The 27,169-nt window shown below is 44.2% G+C and overlaps 1 protein-coding gene across 2 annotated transcripts in view; it reads left to right on the forward strand.

Annotated features, from left to right (window-relative positions):
- The first annotated feature begins 293 nt into the window (after nt 1–293).
- The window catches only part of LRIG2 (leucine rich repeats and immunoglobulin like domains 2), a 53,750-nt gene continuing 26,874 nt past the window's right edge, over nt 294–27,169 (forward strand). Inside the window, exons 1-9 of one of the 2 annotated variants that reach the window (XM_038748907.1) lie at nt 294–437; nt 20,564–20,629; nt 21,149–21,223; nt 21,375–21,509; nt 22,090–22,233; nt 22,342–22,485; nt 23,406–23,549; nt 24,267–24,410; nt 27,004–27,084. In XM_038748907.1, coding sequence (XP_038604835.1) covers nt 21,153–21,223; nt 21,375–21,509; nt 22,090–22,233; nt 22,342–22,485; nt 23,406–23,549; nt 24,267–24,410; nt 27,004–27,084 — 863 coding nt within the window. In that variant the 5' untranslated portion in view covers nt 294–437; nt 20,564–20,629; nt 21,149–21,152. Of the gene's footprint in view, nt 438–20,563; nt 20,630–21,148; nt 21,224–21,374; nt 21,510–22,089; nt 22,234–22,341; nt 22,486–23,405; nt 23,550–24,266; nt 24,411–27,003; nt 27,085–27,169 lie in introns of those variants that run through there. The other variant, XR_005451834.1, reaches the window with a different exon arrangement.

Genomic DNA, 27,169 nt, shown 5'->3' on the forward strand with positions numbered 1-27,169 from the left:
TACGATTGAATGAATGAATAAGTGGAACGAACGGACTGAATGAATGAGAAGCCCCGCCCTTCCCGAGGCCGGGGCGGGGACTGGATGACGTCAGGTCGGGCGCGGATTGGCGGGCGCCCCGTGCGTGCTGACGTCACGGGGCGCGGCGTCCGTGGGGCCCCGGCCGGGTTTCCCTCCCCCCTGGGCGCGGCGCTGGGCCCCTTGGCCGAGGGAAGATGGCGGCTCGGGGCCTGAGGCCTCTCCTCCTCAGCCCGCTCCTCCTGCTCCTCTTCCTGCCGCCCCCCCGGGGCCTTTTCTTCCTCCTCTTCCTCCTCCTCCTCGTCCTGCCCCTCGCCCTGCTCCTGCCGACCTCCTCTGCTCGACTGCGGCCGCAGGAAGCCGCCCCCGCCCGCATGGACCGCGCTCCGACGCCCGTTGCCCCGCGACGCCCGAGCCCTGTCAGTGAGGACCCTTCCCCCCTTCCTCCTCCTCCTCCTCCTCATCACAATAATGATGGCGTTTATTAAGCGCTTACTCTGTGCAAAGCACTGTTCTAAGCGCTGGGGACGATACAAGGTGATCAGGTTGGCCCACGTGGATCTTCACCCCCATTTTACAGATGAGGGAACTGAGGCCCAGAGGATGATGATGATGGTGATGGCATTTAGTCCCTCGGGGGGCTCCCAGTCTTCACCCCCGTTTTACAGTTGAGGGAACTGAGGCTCAGAGAATGATGATGATGATGATGATGGTATTTAGTCCCTCGGGGGGCCCCCAGTCTTCATCCCCGTTATACAGATGAAGTGACTGAGGCTCAGAGGATGATGATGATGATGGTATTTAGTCCCTCGGGGGGCCCCCAGTCTTCATCCCCGTTTTACAGTTGAGGGAGGAAACTGAGGCTCAGAGGATGATGATGATGATGATGATGATGGCAGTTAGTCCCCCGGGGGGCTCCCAGTCTTCATCCCCGTTTTACAGATGAGGGAACTGAGGCTCAGAGAATGATGATGGTGGCATTTATTAAGCGCTTACTATGTGCAAAGGTTGTCCCACGTGGGGCTCCCAGTCTTCATCCCCGTTTTACAGATGAGGGAACTGAGGCTCAGAGAATGATGATGATGATGATGATGATGGTATTTAGTCCCCCGGGGGGCTCCCCGTCTTCACCGTTTTACAGATGAGGGAATTGAGGCCCAGAGGATTGATGAGGATGATGGCATTTAGTCCCTCGGGGGGCTCCCAGTCTTCATCCCCATTTTACAGATGAGGTGACTGAGGCTCAGAGGATGATGATGATGATGGCATTTGTTAAGCGCTTACTCTGCAAAGCACTGTTTTAAGCGCTGGGGACGATACGGGGTGATGAGTTTGACCCACGTGGGTCTTCACCCCCATTTTACAGATGAGGGAACTGAGGCTCAGAGAATGATGATGATGATGGCATTTAGTCCCCCGGGGGGCTCCCCGTCTTCGTCCCCGTTTTACAGATGAGGGAACTGAGTCCCAGAGAATGATGATGATGATGATGGCATTTAGTCCGCCGGGGGGCTCCCAGTCTTCACCCCCGTTTTACCGATGAAGGAACTGAGGCTCAGAGAATGATGGTGATGATGGTGGTGGCATTTAGTTCCTCGGGGGGCTCCCAGTCTTCATCCCCATCTTACAGATGAGGGAACTGAGGCTCAGAGGATGATGATGATGATGGCATTTATTAAGCGCTTACTCTGTGCAAAGCACTGTTCTAAGCGCTGGGGACGATACAGGGTGATGAGTTTGTCCCACGTGGGTCTTCACCCCCATTTTACAGATGAGGGAACTGAGGCTCAGAGGATGATGATGATGGCATTTAGTCCCCCGGGGGGCTCCCAGTCTTCATCCCCATTTCACAGATGAGGGAACTGAGGCTCAGAGAATGATGATGATGTTGATGGCATTTAGTCCCCCGGGGGGCTCCCAGTCTTCACCCCCGTTTTACAGATGAAGGAACTGAGGCTCAGAGAATGATGATGATGATGGTGGTGGCATTTAGTCCCTCGGGGGGCTCCCAGTCTTCATCCCCATTTCACAGATGAGGGAACTGAGGCTCAGAGAATGATGATGATGATGGTGGTGGCATTTAGTCCCTCGGGGGGCTCCCAGTCTTCACCCCCGTTTTACAGATGAAGGAACTGAGGCTCAGAGAATGATGATGATGATGGTGGTGGCATTTAGTCCCTCGGGGGGCTCCCAGTTTTCATCCCCATCTTACAGATGAGGGAACTGAGGCTCAGAGGATGATGATGATGATGGCATTTGTTAAGTGCTTACTCTGTTCAAAGCACTGTTCTAAGCGCTGGGGACGATACAGGGTGATCAGTTTGTCCCACGTGGGTCTTCACCACCATTTTACAGATGAGGGAACTGAGGCTCAGAGGATGATGATGATGATGATGATGATGATGGCATTTAGTCCCTCGGGGGGCTCCCAGTCTTCATCCCCATTTCACAGATGAGGGAACTGAGGCTTAGAGAATGATGATGATGGTGATGGCATTTAGTCCCTTGGGGGGCTCCCAGTCTTCATCCCCATTTTACAGATGAGGTGACTGAGGCTCAGAGGATGATGATGATGATGGCATTTATTAAGCGCTTACTCTGTGCAAAGCACTGTTGTAAGCGCTGGGGACGATACAGGGTGATGAGTTTGTCCCACGTGGGTCTTCACCCCCATTTTACAGATGAGGGAACTGAGGCCCAGAGGATGATGATGATGATGGCATTTAGTCCTTCGGGTGGCTCCCAGTCTTCATCCCCGTTTTACAGATGAGGGAACTGAGGCTCAGAGAATGATGATGATGGTGGCATTTAGTCCCTCGGGGGGCTCCCAGTCTTCATCCCCATTTTACAGATGAGGTGACTGAGGCTCAGAGGATGATGATGATGATGGCATTTATTAAGTGCTTACTCTGTGCAAAGCACTGTTGTAAGCGCTGGGGATGATACAGGGTGATGAGTTTGTCCCACGTGGGTCTTCACCCCCATTTTACAGATGAGGGAACTGTGGCCCAGAGGATGATGATGATGATGGCATTTAGTCCCTCGGGTGGCTCCCAGTCTTCATCCCCGTTTTACAGATGAGGGAACTGAGGCTCAGAGAATGATGATGATGGTGGCATTTAGTCCCTCGGGGGGCTCCCAGTCTTCATCCCCATTTTACAGATGAGGTGACTGAGGCTCAGAGGATGATGATGATGATGGCATTTATTAAGCGCTTACTCTGTGCAAAGCACTGTTCTAAGCGCTGGGGACGATACAGGGTGATGAGTTTGTCTCACGTGGGTCTTCACCCCCATTTTACAGATGAGGGAATTGAGGCTCAGAGAATGATAATGATAATAATGGTGGCATTTAGTCCCTCGGGGGGCTCCCAGTCTTCATCCCCGTTTTACAGATGAGGGAACTGAGGCTCAGAGAATGATGATGATGATGGCATTTAGTCCCTCGGGGGGCTCCCAGTCTTCATCCCCAGTTTACAGATGAGGGAACTGAGGCTCAGAGGATGATGATGATGATGGCATTTATTAAGCGCTTACTCTGCAAAGCACTGTTTTAAGCGCTGGGGACGATACAGGGTGATCAGGTTGTCCCACGTGGGTCTTCACCCCCATTTTACAGCTGTGGGAACTGAGGCTCAGAGAATGATGATGATGATGATGGCATTTAGTCCCCCGGGGGGCTCCCAGTCTTCATCCCCATTTTACAGATGAGGGAACTCAGGCTCAGAGGATGATGATGATGGCATTTAGTCCCTCGCGGGACTCCCAGTCTTCATCCCCATTTTACAGATGAGGGAACTGAGGCTCAGAGAATGATGATGATGATGATGGTGGCATTTACTCCCTCGGGGGGCTCCCAGTCTTCATCCCCATTTTACAGATGAGGTGACTGAGGCTCAGAGGATGATGATGATGATGGCATTTATTAAGCGCTTACTATGTGCAAAGCACTGTTCTAAGTGCTGGGGACGATACAGGGTGATCAGTTTGTCCCACGTGGGTCTTCACCCCCATTTTACAGATGAGGGAACTGAGGCTCAGAGAATGATGATGATGATGATGATGGCATTTAGTCCCCTGGGGGGCTCCCAGTTTTCATCCCCATCTTACAGATGAGGGAACTGAGACTCAGAGGATGATGGTGATGATGGCATTTATTAAGTGCTTACTCTGTGCAAAGCACTGTTCTAAGCGCTGGGGACGATACAGGGTGATCAGTTTGTCCCACGTGGGTCTTCACCCCCATTTTACAGATGAGGGAACTGAGGCCCAGAGAATGATGATGGTGATGATGGTGGCATTTATTAAGCACTTACTCTGTGCAAAGCACTGTTCTATGCGCTGGGGACGATAGAAGGTGATCAGGTTGTCCCACGTGGGGGTCCCAGTCTTCATCCCCGTTTTACAGATGAGGGAACCGAGGCTCAGAGGATGATGATGATGATGATGGCATTTAGTCCCTCGGGGGGCTCCCAGTCTTCATCCCCATTTTACAGATGAGGTAACTGAGGCTCAGAGAATAATGATGATGGCATTTATTAAGCGCTTACTCAGTGCAAAGCACTGTTGTAAGCGCTGGGGATGATACAGGGTGATCAGTTTGTCCCACGTGGGTCCTCACCCCCATTTTACAGATGAGGGAACTGAAGCTCAGAGAATGATGATGATGATGATGGCATTTATTAAGCGCTTACTCTGTGCAAAGCACTGTTCTAAGCGCTGGGGACAATACAGGGTGATCAGGTTGTCCCACGTGGGGCTCCCAGTCTTCATCCCCATCTTACAGATGAGGTAACTGAGGCTCAGAATGATGATGATGGCATTTATTAAGCGCTTACTCTGTGCAAAGCACTGTTCTAAGCGCTGGGGACGATACAGGGTGATGCGGTTGGCCCATGTGGGGCTCACAGTCTTCATCCCCATATTACAGATGAGCTAACTGAGGCTCAGAGAATGATGGTGATGGCATTTATTAAGCGCTTACTCTGTGCAAAGCACTGTTCTAAGCGCTGGGGACGATACAAGGTGATCAAGTTGTCCCAGGTGGGGCTCCCAGTCTTCACCCCCATTTTACAGATGAGGGAACTGAGGCCCAGAGAATGATGATGATGATGATGGCATTTATTAAGTGCTTACTACGTGCAAAGCACTGTTCTAAGTGCTGGGGACGATACAAGGTGATCAGGTTGTCCCACGTGGGGCTCCCAGTCTTCATCCCCATTTTACAGATGAGGGAACTGAGGCCCAGAGAATGATGATGATGATGGCATTTAGTCCCTCGGGGGGCTCCCAGTCTTCATCCCCATTTTACAGATGAGGGAACTGAGGCTTAGAGAATGATGATGGTGATGATGATGGCATTTAGTCCCTCGGGAGGCTCCCAGTCTTCATCCCCATTTTACAGATGAGGGAACTGAGGCTCAGAGAATGATGATGATGATAATGGCATTTATTAAGCGCTTACTATGTGCAAAGCACTGGTCTAAGCGCAGAGGAGGTTACAAGGCAATCAGGTTGTTCCTTGGGGGGCTCCCTGTCTTCATCCCCATTTTACAGATGAGGGAACTGAGGCTCAGAGAGTGATGATGATGATGGCATTAAGCGCTTACTATGTGCAAAGCACTGTTCTAAGAGCTGAGGAGGTTACAAGGTGATCAGGTTGTCCCTCGGGGGGCTCACAGTCTTCATCCCCATTTTACAGATGAGGGAACTGAGGCTCAGAGGATGATGATGATGATGATGGCATTTATTAAGCACTTACTATGTGCCAAGCACCATTCTAAGCTCTGGAGGGGGATGCAAGGTAATAATAATAATGATGGCCTTTATTAAGCGCTTACTGTGTGCCAAGCACTGTTCTAAGCTCTGGAGGGGGATAATAATAATAATGATGGCATTTATTAAGTGCTTACTATGTATCAAGCACTGTTCTAAGAGCTGGAGGGGGATTCAAGGTAATAATAATAATGATGATGACATTTATTAAGCACTTACTATGTGCCAAGCACTGTTCTAAGCACTGGAGGGGGATAGTAGTAATAATAATGGCATTTATTAAGCGCTTACTATGTGCCAAGCACTGTTGTAAGTGCTGAACGGGGTTGCAAGGCCATAATAATAATAATGATGGCAACACATAGAGACGGTCAATCAATCAATCGTATTTATTGAGCGCCTACTGTGTGCAGAGCACTGTGCTAAGCGCTTGGGAAGTACAAGTTGGCAGCATATGGAGACGGTCTCTACCCAACAGTGGGCTCACAGTCTAGAAGGGGGAGACAGACAACAAAGCCAAACATACTAACAAAATAAAATAAATAGAATAGATATGTACAAGTAAAATAAATAAATAAATAGAGTAATAAATATGTACAAACATATATACAGGTGCTGTGGGGAAGGGAAGGAGGTAAGATGGGGGGATGGAGAGGGGGACGAGGGGGAGAGGAAGGAAGGGGCTCAGTCTGGGAAGGCCTCCTGGAGGAGGTGAGCTCTCAGCAGGGCCTTGAAGGGAGGAAGAGAGCTAGCTTGGCGGATGGGCAGAGGGAGGGCATTCCAGGCCAGGGGGATGACGTGGGCCGGGGGTCGATGGCGGGACAGGCGAGAGCGAGGTACGGTGAGGAGATTAGTGGTGGAGGAGCGGAGGGTGCGGGCTGGGCAGTAGAAGGAGAGAAGGGAGGTGAGGTAGGAGGGGGTGAGGTGATGGACAGCCTTGAAGCCCAGGGTGAGGAGTTTCTGCCTGATGCGCAGATTGATTGGTAGCCACTGGAGATTTTTGAGGAGGGGAGTAACAGGCCCAGAGCGTTTCTGGACAAAGACAATCCGGGCAGCAGCATGAAGTATGGATTGAAGTGGGGAGAGACACGAGGATGGGAGATCAGAGAGAAGGCTGGTGCAGTAGTCCGGACGGGATAGGATGAGAGCTTGAACGAGCAGGGTAGCGGTATGGATGGAGAGGAAAGGGCAACAGTGGGCTCACAGTCTAGAAGGGGGAGACAGACAACAAAATCTTAATCTCCACTATTTGGTGATTTATTTGAAAAACCTAGGAGCCGTGGCGGGGATTCATTCATTCGTTCAACCGTAATTTATTGAGAGCTTACTGGGTGCAGAGCACTGGACTAAGCGCGTGGAAAGTACAAGACTAATAGAGACAATCCCTGTGAACAGCGAGCTCACAGTCTAGAGAGGATGTAGTCCTCTAGACTGTAAACTCACTGTGGGCAGGGAATGTGGCTGTTATATTGTCATGTAGTACTCTCCCAAGAGCCTAGTACAGTGCTCTGCACGCAATAAGTGTTCAATAAATATGATTGATAGGGGCTTGGGCCCGGTGCTTTAGGCGGTGCTTCAGTTGTGTTGCAGCCCCCCACCCCCCCCAAAAAAAAAGTATCAGAGGCTACCCAGGAGCATTCTGCAGCAGCCCAGAACTATTTATCCTCCCAAGGTGTGTTCGGGACCTGTTTCGGTTGTAATGGTGAGCGAGAGAGAATATGTATGGAGGGGAACGTTTCTCTTGCTCTGGAGCCGAGGTGACTTGCAATGCATCCTTTTTGTGAGTTTGCCAAAATTATTTAGAAATGACTGAAAAGAAACTGGACTCTTGTTGAGTTAGTTTTAATAATGGCATTTATTAAGCACTTACTATGTGCCAAGCACTGTTCTAAGCGCCGGGGAGGTTACAAGGTGATCAGGTTGTCCCACGGGGGGCTCACAGTCTTAATCCCCATTTTCCAGATGAGGAAACTGAGGCCCAGAGAAGTGAAGTGACTTGCCCAAAGTCACGCAGCTGACGTGGCAGAGCCGGGATTTGAACCCATGACCACTGACTCCAAAGCCCGGGCTCTTTCCACCGAGCCACGCAGCTTCAGAGTTAGTTCTGCAGGTTCACCCTGCAGAAAACGTGCTCGGGTCTAACGCGTACGGATTTGCCGTCAGTTTGGTGGCGCGTGGAAAGATGAACCGCGTGAGTCAGGGTAGTGGTGTTAAGAGTAGTAATAGATATAAGTGCTGCAATTACGGGGCTATTTAACCAGCCTACTAATACAGTTATTTCTCTGCCGCTAGCTGGGATTTGCATGTTAGTCGAAATCATGCGAACCAGTTTCTCAGTCTGAAGAGGATTAGGGCAAGTTGGGGGTGGAGAAAACTTGTTGCTAATACTGTAGTAAGCCAATGAAGGAACATTTTAGATAATTGAGTCTTTGGATGCTCACAAAGCAAGTGTAGAGTATTAGCACATCTTGGGCAGAACTCCCTCCCTTCCCCACAGCACCTGTATATATGTTTGTACATATTTTTTTTTACTCTATTTATTTATTTATTTAATTTATTTGTACATATCTATTCTATTTTATTTTGTTAGTATGTTTGGTTTTGTTCTCTGTCTCCCCCTTTTAGACTGCGAGCCCCCTGTTGGGTAGGGACTGTCTCTATATGTTGCCAATTTGTACTTCCCAAGCGCTTAGGACAGTGCTCTGCACATAGTAAGCGCTCAATAAATATGATTGATGATGATGATGGGCACACGTGGATGCTGAACTTAGGTTCCACAGAACTGCATTTACTTGGACTCGATTAACATCAGCACAATGCACCTTCTGAATTCATTACGGCTCTGCATCTTTGCTACAGTGTCTTTCTCCATCTCTCATTCATCAGTTGTACTATTGAGGACTTGCTGTGTGCAAAGCACTGTATTAAGCGCTTGGAAGAGTACACTAAAACAACAGACACATTCCTGCCCACAATGAGCTGACAGTCTAGAGAACTGAGCTCCCATCTAGCTACTAAATAGTGACCAAAAGCAACGACACCTTTAGCTTCTTTTTTTTTTAGTTTTGGAAGGAAAGAAATAGGCCAAATGGATTCGTTCTGTATATATTCTCTGAGTACAGATTTCATAGTACAGTGCTCTGCACACAGTAAGCGCTCAATAAATACAATTGAATGAATGAATCTGTCTAGTCAAGGTAGTATGCCCTATTTCAGGTGACATCTACCCCTTTTAAAGTATGTGTAATGCAATTTACATTTTTGGTTATGTGAGGCTCATATAGAATAATAATAATAATAATAATGGTATTTGTTAAGCGCTTAATGAATGATGGCATTTATTAAGCGCTTACTATGTGCAAAGCACTGTTCTAAGCACTGGAGAGGTTACAGGGTGATCAGGTTGTCCCACGGGGGGCTCACAGTCTTAATCCCCATTTTCCAGATGAGGGAACTGAGGCACAGAGAAGTTAAGTGACTTGCCCAAAGTCACACAGCTGACAGTTGGCCGAGCCAGGATTTGAACCCATGACCTCTGACTCCAAAACCCGTGCTCTTTCCACTGAGCCACGCTGCTTCTCTGTGTGCCAAGCACTGTTCTAAGCACTGGGGAGGTTACAAGGTGATCAGGTTGTCCCACGTGGGGCTCACAGTCTTCATCCCCACTTTATAGATGAGGTAACTGAGGCAAAGAGAAGTTAAGCGACTTGCCCAAACTCACACAGTTGACAAGTGGCGGAGTCGGGATTAGAACCCATGACCTCTGACTCCCAAGCTCGGGCTCTTTCCACTAAGCCACGCTCTTCTTGAAAAGAAGCTAATAAAGATCATGATAATTGTGGAATTTAAATGCTTACTATTTGTCAAGCACTGGGATCAGACTCTGTGGGTAACAGAATCCAATGCCCACATTCTTAAAACTATTAAAAGGTAGCACAGTATTGTCATGCTTGAGAAATTGAGCGCAGTGACAATCTTGCTCCTAAATGCCATCGGAAACAAGATTTCTTTATGAAAATTTGGGTTGTGTTAGCTAAATTGTGGCATTTGTGATGCAACAGCAATTGCAATTCAAATGCGTAAACCTATAGAAAGATATAAAATCTGCTCTTAATGATGGCATTGAAGCGGCCTTATTGATTTGATAGGAATAAAGTGTTACGGGATTTTGTTTGTAACGTCTAATGGAGGGATTGATAGGGCTCTATTTGCATGATGATTGTTAATTTCAAAATACAAGTGGGTGAATAGTAAAAAAAATCCTATTTATAGCCGGTTAAATATCTACTAAAATTCTGGATTCCTTTGCTTTTACGGCTCTTAAATGGGATTTAGGAGTTTCTGGGTGTCTTTAAGGATGTCTGGAATGTTAGGAACAGGGAATGCCAGTAGAATTCCTAGCGGGGCAAAAGACAAGGTGGAGTAACTATTTGTTGGGGACAGAGAAATTATCAATCACTGGTATTTATAGAGTGCTTACTGTGTGCAGAGCAAGGTACCAAGCTCTTGGCAGAGCACAATACAACAGAGTTGGTAGGCAGATTCCCTGCCTACAATGAGTTTATAATCAGAGAAATGATGGTAAAGAACTATAGATTCTAGGTAATGAGGTGATAAGTGTAAATGAGAAACTCTGAAGTGCAGCAAACAACATCCTTGGCATATGATATTTAGGGACAGTAACACTCTGTGCCTCCAGTCTCTCTCTTCTTTAGTTTGCATCCCTTTGAAGCCCAGGTCGATATTCTCGAATGCCATTAGCCCCCATCTCTTCTCCCTGAAAATCAGCAAGGTTGTCCATCTCCCTCGTCCATCTCCTTCGGCGGCAAGATTCTTCTGACCATTCATTGGCTACAAGGCTCCCCGCAAATTCTCTCTCCTTATTTCTTCTCTGCCATTTTTTCTGTCCCTACCGCTCTCCAGTACGGTGCTCCTCCCTAAGTCCTCTTTTCACTTGTCCCACAGTGCGTCTCTCACGTCCCTTCAGGGCCCGGACCCTGTCTAATTCTCACCCCTGTGTTCTTGCACTTAGATGCACTTAGGACAGAGCTTTGCCTACAGTAAGCACTTAATAAATGCCATTACTGCTACAGCGCTTTGCTCTGTATGTATGCTTTGCTTTGTATGTGCTTAATAAATGCCATTGCTGCTGCTAATGATGATGATGATGATCAGGTATTTGTTGAGCTCTTCCTCTGTGCCAAACACTGGACTAAACGCTAGGGTAGATACAAGATAATCAGGTCCCACTTGGGGCTCACAGTCTAAGTAGGAGGGGGAACAGGTATTGAATCCCCATTTCTACCACTGCTACTATTGCAACTTCCTCCCCCATTCAAATCCAACTGACCACAACGCCAAAGCCCTCTTGAAGTCCCATCTACTCCAAAAAGTATTCCCTGATTAATTTTCTTCTTATGGAGACTAAGCCCCCCTTTTCCTCAGCTCCCCCTCCCCATCGCCCCAACTCACTCCCTTTGCTCTGCCCCCCCGCCCCACAGCACTTGTGTATATATGTACATATCTATAATTTTATATAGTTATATTAATGCCGGTTTACTTATTTTGATTTGTCTATATGTAATTCTGTTTATATTGATGCTATTCAGTCAATCCACCAATGGTATTTATTGAGGCTTACTGTGTACAGAGCACTGTACTAAGTGCTTGGGAGAGTATAACACAACAGAGTTGGTAGACACTTTCCCTGCCCACAGGGAGCCTACAGTCTTTAGAGGGAAGACATGCTGACACCCAGAAACATCCCAGACAGACACACACCTAGATACAACATCCAGTTGTTGCTGCACACTCACACAAACACTAACATCCACACAGATGCCCACGTCATACAGATGAGGAAGGCAGAAGGGGAGAGGTGGAGAGTTGGGGTCAATTTATTTATTTTACTTGTATATATCTGTTCTATTTATTTTATTTTGTTAGTACGTTTGGTTTTGTTCTCTGTCTCCCCCTTTTAGACTGTGAGCCCACTGTTGGGTAGGGACTGTCTCTATATGTTGCCAATTTGTACTTCCCAAGCGCTTAGTACAGTGCTCTGCACATAGTAAGCGCTCAATAAATACGATTGATGATGATGATGAAGGAGAGAAGAGGACTTGTTTTGATGTCTGTCTCCCCCCTTCTAGATTGTAAGCCCGTTGTGGGCAGGGATTGTCTCTGTATGGCTGAATTATACTTTCTAAGCGCTTAGTACAGTGCTGCACACAGTAAGCAGTCAAATACGACTGACTGAATGAATAATTTCAACCTCCACCTCAACATTTGTGTAATCGATCAGTGTACTTACAGCCATTCTAAGTACACGGATTTACATATGCTATTGTTTATGCACTTATTTGTTGACATTTCTGTTTTTCCGTTTTCTTGTTATAACCAATTGTAACTTTCTTTTTCCTACTAACTTTAAGCCATATCATATCTGACTGTCTTCCCCCATTAGTCTGTAAATTCCTTGAGGGCCAGGGATCATGTCTCCATCGTACTCTTCCAAGTGGTTAATATAGGGCTCTTCCCACAGTAGGCACTCAAATACCACTGTTAGATGCATTGCCTCTTAACTTACTGTCACCTTAACTCAGTCGATTCTCCTTTTTGGACGTTTACAGCGTGTTTACTAAACGCCTACTCAAAAATGAAATATGTTTGCTTTGTGACGTGCAGGCAGCTTTTTAATTTGTGAAAGTACTTGTGTGATTTTCTTTTCTCAGAAATTTCAGTGTATATATTTGAGCCTATTTGGCTAAAAAATAGGGAAGAAGTAGTATTGGCCAAGACTCAGGATTGTGCAATCTAGTGAATGCTATAAACAATAATTAAGTGTATGTATGTTTTCTGTTGTAATTTTGAGAGGTTGGAGAATGGGAAAAGGGAGGAATAATTTTGCTCTAGCGAAATACTTTTTGTATAAGTTGGAAAAAATAGTTAAGAAAACTCTTGATTTTTGTTTTTAAAAAAGGGAAGCCATCTTATGTAAGCCTTGTCTTCCTCTTACTGCTTTTTGGCATGAAGTGCCAGAAATTGTTTTTATTTTTAAGCCTCCCAGGCTGAGAATGTGGATGTTTAGGTTTCAAGTCTCGTTTCTTATTTTTAGAATTCTAACTTAAGTGCCAAAAATCTCTAGAGGAAATGTTGAAACACATGGAATTTGGACATTAAAAATTACTGTTTCTGTGCAACGAGCGTCTTTTAAAACAAAAGAAAAAGATCGCCTCCTGGTTTATAAAACTCCACTGCTTCCTTGCAAAAGCCACTGCCTCTCTCAGACCTCGTCTAAACGTTTCGCGGGAGTTAAATCGAGGAGTAGAATCTAGGGAACGGGAGTTAGTTAATGGAGAAATCTAGCAAAGGATCATGGCTCTGGCTTAAATTAGTGGCTGTTAAAGAAATTTGACCTCTGTTGCAGGTGTTGCGTCTTTTTAAAACTTGGCAAACAATAGAAAAACTAGCAGAAATCAACCAAATAGTCATGGCATTTTAAAGTGTACTTTCTGTCCTTCCACTCTTTCAGTCTGAATCGTCCTTTCTCTTTGGCCTTGGCACGGAAATTCTCCTGGCGATCCCATTTCTCATCTAGGTCAGGGTCTAATTTAGGCGTCCTATGACAGACTGAACTTGGGGAAGCAGCGTGGTTTAGTGAATAGATAACAGACCTGAGAGTCAGAAGGGCCTGGGTTCTAATCCCAGCTCCGCCGCTTTCTGCTGTGTGACCTTGGGTAAATCACTTCACTTCTCTGGGCCTCAGTTACCTCCTCTGAAAAATGGGGATTAAGAGCATGTGCCCCCATGTGGGACAGGGACTGTGTCCAACTGGATTAAGTTGTATGTACCCCACTGCTTAGAACAGTGCTTGGCTCATAGTAAGCACTTACCAAGCACCATATTTATTTTATTGTTTGGAGGCTGGTTAAAAATAACCCCTTTCCCATGCTAAGGTAGGGTTAAGGAGTTGAGTTATATGAGGCCACCCTAGAATCTAAAACCAGGCACATCAATCAATCAATCGTATTTATTGAGCGCTTACTATGTGCAGAGCACTGTACTAAGCGCTTGGGAAGTACAAATTGGCATCACATAGAGACAGTCCCTACCCGATAGTGGGCTCACAGGCACATGACCCCTACTCTTCCACCGCTGCCTCCCGATTTCTTCCGAAACCTAGGGGATCCGGTAGACAGCGGGCTAAAAATCACCAGATTAAGACTCGCACATCCACTTGCTCATCTTTAATCCCGGTCTCTGGCAGAAAGTGGCTTTGAAATCATCCAGCCCCTCCTCTTTGGAGCTTCAGGGGATCAAATGAACTCTTGCATATTCAGAAAAATCTCAGACATTTCGGCACATGTTCTCGACATAGTAATAGTTCGGAGAGAAGAAAGAAGGCGGCATTAAAAACACTAAGTAGTAACAGAGAGCACCTTACCAGGGGTAATTTTTTTTTTTTGGTGAATGAAGCCAACATCAATTGAGCCCTGGGGATGGAGTGGATGCTGAATCAGTGTTATTACGCTGAACAGTACAGCTGGTCCAATTTCCATTGGGGTTGTTCTGGAAGGAACATGTTGTCAGAGTGCCAGACCCAGCTGTAACTCCTGTAAGCTCAGAATGGCCTAAATCCCATTTAGGGTGGGGGTGGGGGAAGTATCCTGGTGCCCTTGCACTTGGATGTGCCCCCTTTGTTCACCCCACCCTCAGCCCCACAGTGCTTTTGTACATGTGTGTAATTTATTTATATTAATGTCTGCTCCCCTTCTAGACTGCAAGCTTATGGGCAGAGAATGTGTCTGCCAGCTGTTATATCATCATCATCATCAATCGTATTTATTGAGCACTTACTATGTACAGAGCACTGTACTAAGTGCTTGGGAAGTACAAATTGGCAACATACAGAGACAGTCCCTACCCAACAGTGGGCTCACAGTCTAAAAGGGGGAGACAGAGAACAAAACCAAACATAGTAACAAAATAAAATAAATAGGATAGATATGTACAAGTAAAATAAATAGAGTAATAAATATGTACAACCATATATACATATATACAGGTGCTGTGGGGAAGGGAAGGAGGTAAGACGGGGGGATGGAGGGGGGGAAGAGGGGGAGAGGAAGGAAGGGGCTCAGTCTGGGAAGGCCTCCTGGAGGAGGTGAGCTCTCAGCAGGGCCTTGAACTCTCAGCAGGGCCTTATATTCTCCCAAGCACTTATTACAGCACTCTGTACACAGTAAGTGCTCAATATATACAATTGACAGTTTGTCCTGACTCTATCACAGAGCCATCTTTCCTCCCTAAACCTGCCAAACACTCACATATTCATTTTCTTGCTCTCTCTCTCTCTCGCTCTCTCTCTCTCCAGTGCAGCCCTGCAAAAGGTGAAAGGGATTAGGGAGGTATTAAATCAGGATGTCAGCCTTTTCCGTTTATCCACTTATTTTTTGACCTGTCATAGCTTTTAGTTTTCAGCTGTTAACTGTACTTGTCTTGACTTGATTGTAGTAGTGCAGCCTGTGGCCTGTTAGTTCTCACAGCAGGCTCCAGGAGAAAAGGTTTAATCAGTGCTGATGAGAGCATTTGTGGAGGAAAGAGGCCCTAGAATTTGAAAAGTGACACAGCATTTTGTTTAATATTTCACCCTTTCATCATCAATCGTGTTTATTGAGTGCTTACTGTGTGCAGAGCACTGTACTAAGCGCTTGGGAAGTACAGGTTGGCAACATATAGAGACAGTCCCTACCCAGCAGTGGGCTCACAGTCTAAAAGGGGGAGACAGAGAACAAAACCAAACATACTAACAAAATAAAATAAATAGAATAGGATATGTACAAGTAAAATAAATAAATAAATAGAGTTATAAATATGTACAAACATATATACAGGTGCTGTGGGGAAGGGAAGGAGGTAAGATGGGGGGGATGGAGAGGGGGACGAGGGGGAGAGTGGCACCCTTTGCCACTCTTGCTTTTTGATATGGGTGTACATCTTTTTCAGACTTGATAGGAGATCCTTGAGGAATAGAAATTTAAAAAAACCCTCAGTTTTTCAAAATGATTTGTCATGGTATTTTGTTTGGGATTTTAGAGGTTTACAGAACCCTTGGGGTGATTTGGGAATAGGATCATGTTATCAACTGGGGAAAGTCAGTAGACTGAATTTAGCCTGGTCCCCTTCTGTTTCTGTTTTCTTGAGAGGTAGAGACATATGAAGTTAAAACCATCAGATTCTCTCTGAGATTAAACTTCTCCAATATTCGCCAGGGCTGAAGGCAAATACTGTTGCAAAATGAACTCAAAAGAAACATCAGACACTGGGGGGGCGGAAATTTGAGATAAAATAAATACCTGTTCATTCAGAAGAGAAAAGGGGACGCTTCCCAGCGTTTGGTAGAGCTGTTACTCTGTATAAAGACCAACTCCTCTATAGAGGTTTGAAATCTTGGCTTTCAAGTCTACCACCGGGCCACTCTGCCTAATGCTGAAGGGCAAAAAAGTATTTTATGACTGAAGGAAGATGACTCAGGATTTAATTCTGTGACTGGGCTGAAGAAAATCCCCTAGAATGCGGAGGTGACTTCTCTGTTGTTGCTGCTGCCGGTTTGCCTCCTCTGGACTGTTGTGATTGCAGCACACATCCATCATCTGAATTATTTACACCCTGACGGCACCATTAATGGCACCTCTGGCTCCACATGCTGTCAAGAATGTTAATAATTCATCGTTTATTACAGTTATATCCCCACAGATTGACATGAGAGGGAGCATGAGTTCTCAGTATAGCCGAGATTGGCTTTCATTCTTTAGCAGTGGTGTTGGGAGGTGAGAGAAGTCAGTGTACAGTTGCAACATAGGATTTTTTTTAAGACTTTAACAAGGATTTTTTTACTTCATCCCATATGTATGTACGTTCCAGGGGCCTGTTGAAGGAAGAAAAGTCTTTGAAAAAGATTTCTGGCCACTTAAAATTGGAGAGATTTTGTAGCCGCATGGTGTTCCATGTAAATACATGGAGTTACAGTTACTCTGTGGTGATGGGAAGATGTGTTTTAACAAATTGGGAAGGCAGTGTTCATGTTGATCATAATTTTCATTGCTGTAATCCCACAGTAAATTAATCTTGAGTTCCCCAACAGGAATTTTGCTTCTGAGAGAACCATAGTACTGTAACCGTGTAAACCGGTTAGGTAGTTTCTGCTTAGTTTCTGCTATTGAGTTCACTTGTTGGACTATGTATGGCAGTCTTCTCAGGCTACTGAGCCAGAAAAAGCAACATAATGCTCCTCTGTTTCTTTTGCCTGGAGAAACCTCATACTTAGGAATAAGGAGCTGACTGGTTTGCAGGCCTTTGTTTTTGCACTCATTTTCTTAACCTTTTTTTGTTTTCTGCTTTTTATGGCATTTAAGTGCTCACTAGGTGTCAGGTACTGTACTAAGCACTGGAGTAGATGTAAGCTGATCATGTTGGATACAGTCCGTGTCCCACATGGGGCTCCCAATTTTAATCCCAGTTTTCAGATGAGGGAACCGAGGCACAGAGAAATGACGTGCCCGAGGTCACACGGCAGACAAGTGGTGGAGCTGGGATTAGAATTTAGGTCCTTTTGACTCTCAGGCTTGTGTTCTGTCCACTGGGCCACACTGCTTTTCGTGAGCCCTCTCGGGAAAAATCAGATGATTAGTAGCTACTAAATTTTTATTCTGTGTATTGGTTGCCAATAGCTTGATATTTCAGTCTGTGTTCTAAACATCCACTTTAGTCCTTTGCAGATAGTTGGTAATCGGTAAATAATGTTGAGGATTTACTGTTTCCTTAATACTTATGTCAAATGGCAGTCTCTGTGTAATTCCTTCCTAAGGCTTAGCTACTTAGAGCAGGCTGTGATTTTTTTTTAATTGTCTAATTGGTTAATTCTTCAAAATAAATTTCCACCAATGGTTAAAAGGGCCCTTCCTACTATAGGTAGCACTGCAGCAGTCATTCAATCAATTATTCAGTAGATCGGCCTTGCCGCTGATTGAGTGGAAAGAGCTTCCACTCAAGTGGAAAGATTGAGTGGAAAGAGTTACTTTTCCTCTCCCCCTCCCAACCCCCCCACCCTACCTTCTTCCCCTCCCCACAGCACCTGTATATATGTTTGTACAGATTTATTACTCTATTTATTTTACTTGTACATATTTACTATTCTATTTTCTTAATGTGTATTTAGCTTTAATTCTGTTTGTTCTGATGACACCTGTCCACATGTTCTGTTTTGTTGTTTATCTCCCCGTTCTAGACTGTGAACCCATTGTTGGGTAGGGACCGTCTCTATATGTTGCCAGCTTGTACTTCTCAAGTGCTTAGTACAGTGCTCTGCACACAGAATGAATGAATGGACTGTTGTGGGCAGGGAATGTGTCATATTGTTGTGTAGTGTTGCCCTGCTCACAGTAAGCGCTCAATAAATATGATTGATTGAAAACAGAATGGCAGTAAAAGCAATGTGCCTCAGCAAGGTTCAACTAAAATGGAAAATAATGAATATATATGTATACCTAATTGCTGAGGGTGGGTATAAATCAGTGCTGAAAGTTGAAAATAACTAACTGGAATGTAAGCAGCCTTTGTCCTGTTAGGGGGCAGGAGGGCAGGAGCCACTCTGAACTGGAGCTGTCATTCTGGGTTTCTTTCTTATCCTGGTTCAGAATCCCAGCCCACTGCCACCAGCACTGGTATAAATCAGTAAGTGCTAAGGGAGACTTAGTTTTGATGTTAGGAATTAATTGGCAGTCTCTCTGGAGGAGCAGGATTTTCAGGAGGGCCTTGAGGATGGAAAGGGTTGTGTGGGGGTTTGATGTGGGGGGTGGAAAGGGAGAGTGGAAATAATTCCAGGTTGGGTAGCCACTACTCTGTAAATGTAATTCTGTATGAAGACATCATCTTGACCGCAGCTACAAGTATGGTATTTTAACGCCAGCAGTTAGGGGGTCTGAGTAATCCATGTAATTCTGATTGCTCCAGATTCAGATGTTAACAGATTTGGGATCAGCCATTTCCTGCAAAAGGGACTTAGCATGTTAATTAGATACTGTCTCTGCTGTGATACATCTGTTCTTAAGATAGTAAAACTTCAGACTCTTTCATGTTGGGAAGGGTTGTCCAAGGTAGATCTTGAAGGGCAAAGAAAGATGTTTATTTTTTGCTGAAATTTATTTTAAGAGCGTGTCACTCATGGAAATTAATGAATTGAATCATATTTTCTTTTGCTATGATTAAAGGGAGGGGAGTCACTGATCCTGGATATTGAAACCCATGGGAAATGTCCAAGTTCCACGTTAACCAATTTCTATTTAATCCTGTTAATGCCTTGAAAAACACGTAGAATTAACCAGGGTGGAGGAGGATTTTTAAAAATAAACTCTTTAATTTAGAAGACAACTTTTGAACTGCACAGTATAACGAAGCTTAGGAAATGGAAGTCATTCAGAATTGTTAACATTAATGTGCTATTATCTACCCAATTAGGAGATGGGAATGGGATTACTAAATTCAGTGAAAGTGAATGTTTTTAATTGAAATCTAGTATGATGAAAGCACTACCCAAGTGAATACTGTAGGGACCCCAGACGGATTCTACGGTTCCCGTTAGTGTGTGTTTAAGTACTGGAAACACATGCCGAGACATTTCATGTTTAAACGAAGTGATATTGCATAAAAACATCTGCTTTTATTTGGGTTTGGTTTCATTTGTGCTCATTAGAAATTTCCTTGATCTGATCACACTGGTGTAGAATGGGGGTTTGCCGACCTGGCCTTTATGTAAGGGGAAGCAGCGTGGCTCAATGGAAAGAGCATGGACTTTGGAGTCAGAGATCATGGGTTCAAGTCCCAACTCTGCCAATTATCGGCTGTGTGACTTTGGGCAAGTCATTTAACTTCTCTGGGCCTCAGTTCCCTCATCTGTAAAATGGGGATTAAGACCGTGAGCCCCCGTGGGACAACCTGATCACCTTGTAACCTCCCCAGTGCTTAGAACAGTGCTTTGCACATAGTAAGCGCTTAATAAATGCCATCATTATTGTTATTATTATTATGATTATCTAAAGTTCAAAATTCTGTATGATAGTAGCTCACTTTTATTTCATTGACAAAGGTATAAATCTAGCCAAGAGCATTCTACTGTCGTGGATGTTCAAAACTGTAAGCTTGTGTCCAATGGACTGATATTGGTGATAAGCTCTTCCCACTCAAGTTTCAATGATCTGCAAAACTCCTGCATCATAATGCATATTCTCATCTGTCTTGTAATATGTTGTTTAACATTGGGGCAGACAGCTCATTCAGACCGGATTCTACTACAGTTTTAAAAGGTGACAGGAGGCATTAGCCTGGTGGATTATCTAATTATCTGACGTGGCATTAACTTCAGTCAAGTCTAAATTGCCCATCGTAATTTATCTGCCTCAGGATACTTTCAGAATTGAGTTTACTTTTTTAAATCTTCATTTATTTTTGTCACTGTTTCCATTGTCTGGAATGAGATGGCTGTCCTTCACTTCAAGATAGGTGGATGCAACCAGACCCGAAGAAAGGTGGATGCAACCCCAGTATCCAAACTGCCACATTTTAGCTCTGATAACTCTATGAGTTTCATTTTGCATTTTTCATTTGTTCTTAAGCAGATGTTCTTATTCTTCTCCTCCCCCATTTATCTTAAGTGTGTTATTTTCCCGTATATGATAGCTCAGATTGAAATGAAGACGTAATCTTTTGTTGTCTAGGGATTTGAGTCACAACCGGCTGTCTAATTGGAGCATCAGCTTGGACTCTCAGACATTACAGGAAGTGTAAGTTACTTTGAATTGTATTTATATTTTTGTGCAACTAATATTTCAGAATTCATGGAAAATGAAGAAAAAAATTGGCTAGAACGTGTTATTAGACATCAGGATAAGGGACCACAAGGGGCCTCAAAGTTTTTTCATATATTTCAATATTCCTTGTATCATTGTAGACATTACAGTCATGAAAGCAACCCACCAGGCTGGTTCAGAAATTGTTTTGCTGACTAGGGTACTCCCCCCCCAGCCCTTTTAGTTATTTAGTAGGAACCTGAAAAAGTTTAGAACTAGGTCTGAGGACGTAATTCTGGTTTTCATTAAAGAAATTGTGTTCTGAAAGTGTCAGCTTTTAAGTTGCCATCTAATTGCTTTCGGGCCCTGGACTTAGACTACTTTGAGTGGCTGAGAATCGATTTTCTAAAAAGCCACTTAAGAAAGTTAAAATAAAACAGTGCTTGGCACATAGTAAGTGGTTAACAAATACCATCATTGTTATTAAAAGAATAAATTATTTTCTCTTTTTAGGAAAATGAACTACAATGAGTTAACAGAAATTCCCTATTTTGGCGAGCCAACTTCCAATATTACTGTTCTGTCATTGTAAGTAAATGCTCATATTATTCCCTATATCTCCTCAGTCATATCATAGAATACCCCTAAATTTATGGACTGTTCATTCTTTTTTACTAGTGACATTTTGCTTGAGTGGCTTATTTGTGTTCTTTACCATGCCTTTTCTTTGATTTTTCAGAATACATAATGTAATCCCAGAGATCAGTTCAGAACAGCTACAGTTCTATTTTTCCTTGGAAAACCTGGATCTCAGCTCTAACGTCATCTCTGAAATAAAAATATCTTCATTTCCTCGAATGCAGCTAAAATACTTGTAAGTGAAGTCTGGATATCACACTTGCTATTTTTGGAAGCGCGTATTTGCACTCTACCTTTAGGAATGCAGAGCGTATGAGATTATTAAAGAAGGTTTGTGGATAAGTGGTCAGAGAGGAGGAAGCTTCCAAAACTTTTGGTGGGAAGTGGAGTAGGAGGGGCAGTGACCCAAGGAATATTTCGCCTCCTGGCAGGAACCCCAGCTCAAGCCACTGCATTGTTTGCAGTCGTGCAAGATTAGGGGTAGGAATTGCACCAACCTCCACTGCATGCATCAGGTCACTGTGCTATGGTGTCGTTGTTCTGTGGGTCCCATGCAGATCAGCAACTGACCTGATTTCCAGGGCTTAATGCTGACTGAACTTAGCAGGATGACCCTGTGCTGACTTTTTGATTTCTTTGAGGGTAGTTGTGCTAAGTTAGAGTAGCAGTATAAATACCAGGAAATGTTTGCCAAATAAATGTCAGTTCTACCTCGACCCCTTATAGTGAAATGCAACACAGGCCCAGGCAGCTTTCTTTCAGTAGACTTTAAATGTTCAAAAAAAAAAAAAACCTTTTTTCTGGCTTCATTTCAGGAATTTGAGTAATAACCGAATAACCACCTTGGAGGCAGGCTGCTTTGATAATTTATCCAGTTCCCTAGTGGTGGTGAAGATAAATAGAAATAGGATCAGTGTGATTCCGCCTAAGATCTTCAAGCTGCCTCATGTACAGTTCTTGTAAGTAAATTGATTGGCACGGCCGTGGGTTGAAATCATTTGGTTTTTTTTAAAGTTAGCAAGGTAAAGCAACTGTACTTTAAACTTTGGTTCTTGTTTCTCTTTAAGGGAGCTCAAACGGAATAGGATTAAAGTTGTGGAGAGTCTTACTTTTCAAGGGCTGGAGTCCTTAAAATCCTTGAAAATGCAGCGGAATGGAATTAGCAAACTAATGGATGGGGCTTTCTTTGGCTTGGATAACATGGAAGAGTTGTAAGTACTAGTAATCACAGCTGGGGAATAAATGAAATACTTGGGGTGTTTCTTAAACATTTACTATGTGCCAAGCGCTGGGATAGATACAATTCAATCAGATCCAACACATTCCCTGTCCCACATGGGACTCATGCTGTAAGGGAAAGGGAGAACAGGTATTTAATTTCCATTTACTGGTGAAGAAACTGAGACACCGGGAATTTTAGTGGCTTTCCCAAGGTCACACAGCAGGCAAGTGGCAGAGTGAGGGTTAAGGACCCAGGTCTTCCGACTCCCAGTCTGGTGTGGATTAAAATGTTGATTAGGAAACTTGATTTAAGCTTTTGAGGTCAAACAGCTGGAGTGATGTATTTAATTCTAAAGGCTTCCCTTGTATGCCCTGATCTGAAGCATTAGAGCATCACAGTAAATATGCTGTTTTTAATGTTGTATGGTTGCTAACAATTGAATGCATCACCATTACCCCAAGCAGCCTTATATAAAGTGTGTGGAATCCCATTACTGTCGTAGGTGGAGAAAACATTCAGAACACACCAGGATCAGATGCACTAGTTAGTCTGGCCACTGCCTTTTCTTGAATTAAGAGGTTTTTGCTGTTTTGAAAGTCTGACATTCTGAGTCGTTCAACTGGAGATATTTATTCATTCATTCATTCATTTAATTGTATTTATTGAGTGCTTACTGTGTGCATAGCACCGTGCAAAGCACTTGGGACAGTACAACACAACAATAAATAGACACATTCCCTGCCCACAACGAGCTTACAGTCTAGACTGGGGAAGAGACAGACATTAATATAAATAAATTACATGAAGACGGTCTCTTTGGGTTGAGTGAAGAAGATCCTCCCCCTGCAAGACAAGGCCTTGAATATTTTTCTTAGTCTTAGAAAGACGCTTTCTGTTCTAATTCTGCAGGGAACTGGAGCACAATAACCTGACGGAAGTGAGCAAAGGCTGGTTATATGGCTTACGGATGTTGCAGCAGCTGTATGTGAACCAGAATGCTATCGACAGGATCAGTCCTGATGCGTGGGAGTTCTGCCAAAGACTAACTGAACTGTAAGTGTTGGGTTGCATTTTGCTGGGGGGCGTCTGACCATAATAAGCGCTTAGTACAGTGCTCTGCACACAGTAAGCGCGCAATAAATACGATTGAATGAATGAATAATAATAATGATGGTATTTGTTAAGCACTTACTATGTGCCCAGCCCTGTTCTAAGCAATGGGGTAGGAGCAGCATGGCCCAGTGGAAAGAGCCCGGGCTTGGGAGTCAGAGGTCATGAGTTCTAATCCCGGCTCCGCCACTTGTCAGCTGGGTGACCTTGGGCAAGTCACTTCACTGGGCCCCAGTTACCTCATCTGGAAAATGGGGATTAAGACTGTGAGCTCCATGTGGGACAACCTCGTTACCTTGTATCCTCCCAGTACTTAGAACAGTGCTTGGCGCATAGTAAGCGCTTAACAAATGCCATTCTTATTCTTATTATTACAAGGCTATCAGGTTGTCCCCACATGCGGCTCACAGTCTTAACCCCCGTTTTACAGACGAGGTAACTGAGGCACAGAGAAGTTAAGTGACTTGCCCAAAGTCACAACACTGACACGTGGGACACACTTTTTTAGTCTTAAGTGGGTGAGGGGCCTGGACTTTGTGGTAGAAGTTGAAGACTCTAGAGACATTCCTCACGGAGGTAGAATCCTGCCTGTTTTTCACATTAGAAGGAAGTTGACTGAGGAATAATGATCCATCTTATCTCCATCTCCCTCTCATTCAGTGACTTGTCGTACAACCAGCTGACCCGTTTAGATGAGTCTGTCTTTGTGGGCCTAAACTTATTGGAGAGGCTGAATTTAGGGGACAATAGAGTGACTCACATTGCTGATGGCGTGTTTAAAGGCCTTTCAAATCTGCAGACACTGTAAGTACTCATTTATGTGAAATTTTCAGTGGCTTGATGATTTAAAAAAGAGCAGAAAATAATGAAAATGACCTTGTCAGCCAGTCACTGTGTGAATTTGTCGTTGCTCATTAGCTCTCAAATCTCCCTTTCCCTCACCTTGAGCTAACTGGAGAGATGATCATACACTCCCAGACAGAAAGCCCATGGGTTCACCTTGACTTTTACAGTCAGAAGTAAATCTGAACCACCAGACAGCCAATTGTGAGGCCATTTCTTCACCCAAGTTGGAGATCAGTACATTAAGAAAATACCTTAAGAAGCAAAAGCAGAAGTGACTTTTGTAAAGGGTCATGTTCTATTAACTTTAATGAAGCTTTCAGTTGAAATAATTAAAAACCTCTCAATTTTAGAGCAGATTGAAGGTGAGCAACAGGAGATTAATTAGGTGGGCCCTGTATGGCCAACTCCTGGGGCTTCTGATTTAGGGTTGACAAAATGCTCTCTGACCAGAGGGACATGTAGATGAACAAGGCTGCAAACTCTTGGGCCTGACCGTGCCAGTGTTAAAGAAGGAGGTGGGGGAGATGTGAGTAAATTCCCCCAGAAAAATATCCATCCTGCTCCTGATTGAAGTGAATGGTTTATAATGCTTCCTGACATGCTGCTTTCTAGTAGTATACTTATAAAAGAATAGTGGAGGCAGACGGGAAGTTATTCAAAACCACAGAGGTAGTTAAGAGCTGATTTGGGGGCAGAATTTGGAGATTCTGGTGGTTAATCAGTGCTCAACTATTCTCTTCCTCCATGTGATTGGGAAGGTAGGAGACCTGTCCCTTCTGTCACAGAGGAGGCTCACAAATAAAGTCTTTTCTGTTCATAGTGTCATTCTTCACGGGATAGGCCATTAGGCTGTTCAGTAGACCACTGCTTACCTCTTAAGTGAAATGAATTGTGTAAGTCAGCCCAACTGAATTAGAAAGATTGACCTACCTAAAGTTCATCATCAAATTTAAAATACCTGAGAAACTGCAATTTGTCTGGTTTCAAATAGGCATAATTCTGTTCTCAACGAGAACCTCAACAAGACCCTAGTGTGTGCAGAGCACTGAACTGAGAACTTGGAAGAGTACATAATAGAATTATTAGAGATAATCCTTGCCCTGGGGGATCTTACGGTGTAGTGGGGAAACAGATGCTAAACCGAGTTACATGTGGAAGAAGGTGTGGAAGCACAATGGTCAAAGTCTTGCATTTGTCCACCTTTCTCTCTGACCTTTCCCCCTGCCTAGGCCCCCTTGATCACTTTGGGTGTTCATGATGAGATAATTGACTCCAGGCTTGGTTACTTGATTCAGTCAAGTCAAGCCCAGCAGTTTGATTAACCCAAACTACCTGGTTACTTGAATTGCCCCAAGCCAAGCCCAGTCATTCGATTGACTCAAATAACTTGGTTTCATGATTGACTCAAATAGAGTAGCCAAGTTCGATCTCAGTCAAGCACATTACAACATAGTACAATCCCTCCCTTGAACTAATCAAGCCCCTGGCCCTGTTTATCACCATATCAAAGGAGATTCAGGACTAAACAGAAAACAATATGTATCTATAATTCTATTTATCTATATTGATGCCTGTCTGTTTGTTTTGTTGCCTGTCTCCCCCCCTTCTAGACTGTGAGCCTGTTATTGGGTAGGGATTCTCTCCATTTGTTGCCGAATTGTACTTTCCAAGCGCTTAGTACAGTGCTGTGCACATAGTAAGTGCTCAAATACAACTAAAGGAATAAATGAATAAAGTATTTCTTGTACTATATTGTTCTGATCATTATGAATGCTGTACTAATGGTATATAAAAATCTCTGTATTGCTTTAAGTTGAGCTGGCCTTGACTAGAAGGGGAAGTCTCTGCTGCTCGACTCTCCCTGCCAGTGCTGAATGAAGTTCTATTAGTAGTAAAACTTGTCTCTAACATACCTTTTTCTGAACACAATGCAAACGAAGCATAGTTTTCCTTGAACATCTCCCTCATAGTACATTGTGACTGCAGTTCCTCTTGGAAAGAGGCGTGTGGATTTATGGAAGAAAACCTATTTCGATTTTGAAAGGAAATACTGACATCCCTGTTATGTGTACGTGGAGGGCAGAAGTGTCATCTGGCTTTCCATTGGAAGAGTTTAACTGTGCTAGGACTGAGAAGTGCTGCTCTTTAGTGCTGTGCTAAAGGCACAAGAGATATGCATAAGCTTGCTCAGAAATCCCATTGGTAATGAGATTTGTGAGCTGTGTACCTTCTCTTCCTTGCCCAGCCTCCATTCTCTTAATATGCTAACATCATTTCTCACTGCCAGCTGCAAAGATTAACACCCCTATCGTGCTGTGTAGTTCACTTATCCAGGCTAGTGTTCCCCAGGAATTTTTTGGTTTGCGGTAAAAAAAAAAAAACCAGTCCCTATTACCAAACTGACCCTTTTCAAAGATAACTAATTCCAACCCTGCAGGCAAAAAGTAGAATTAGAGTGCTGTCCTGTCACATCACTCCAGGATCCCGATTTAGAAGTTGATGTCCTCCATTGTCTTGCTCTTCTCAAATGAATATGGTTTGTTTCTTGTAGAGACTTGCGAAACAATGAGATTTCATGGGCCATTGAAGATGCGAATGAAGCCTTTGCTGGACTCTCCCGGCTCACTAAATTGTATGTATCTACGAAATAACTGTCTTAAAGATGTACTTTCAAAGCATCCTGTTGTTGCCCGAGAGATAGACTGGGCATGACAAGT

Source organism: Tachyglossus aculeatus, chromosome 7, assembly GCF_015852505.1.
Source record: "Tachyglossus aculeatus isolate mTacAcu1 chromosome 7, mTacAcu1.pri, whole genome shotgun sequence".
NCBI lineage: Eukaryota > Metazoa > Chordata > Mammalia > Monotremata > Tachyglossidae > Tachyglossus > Tachyglossus aculeatus.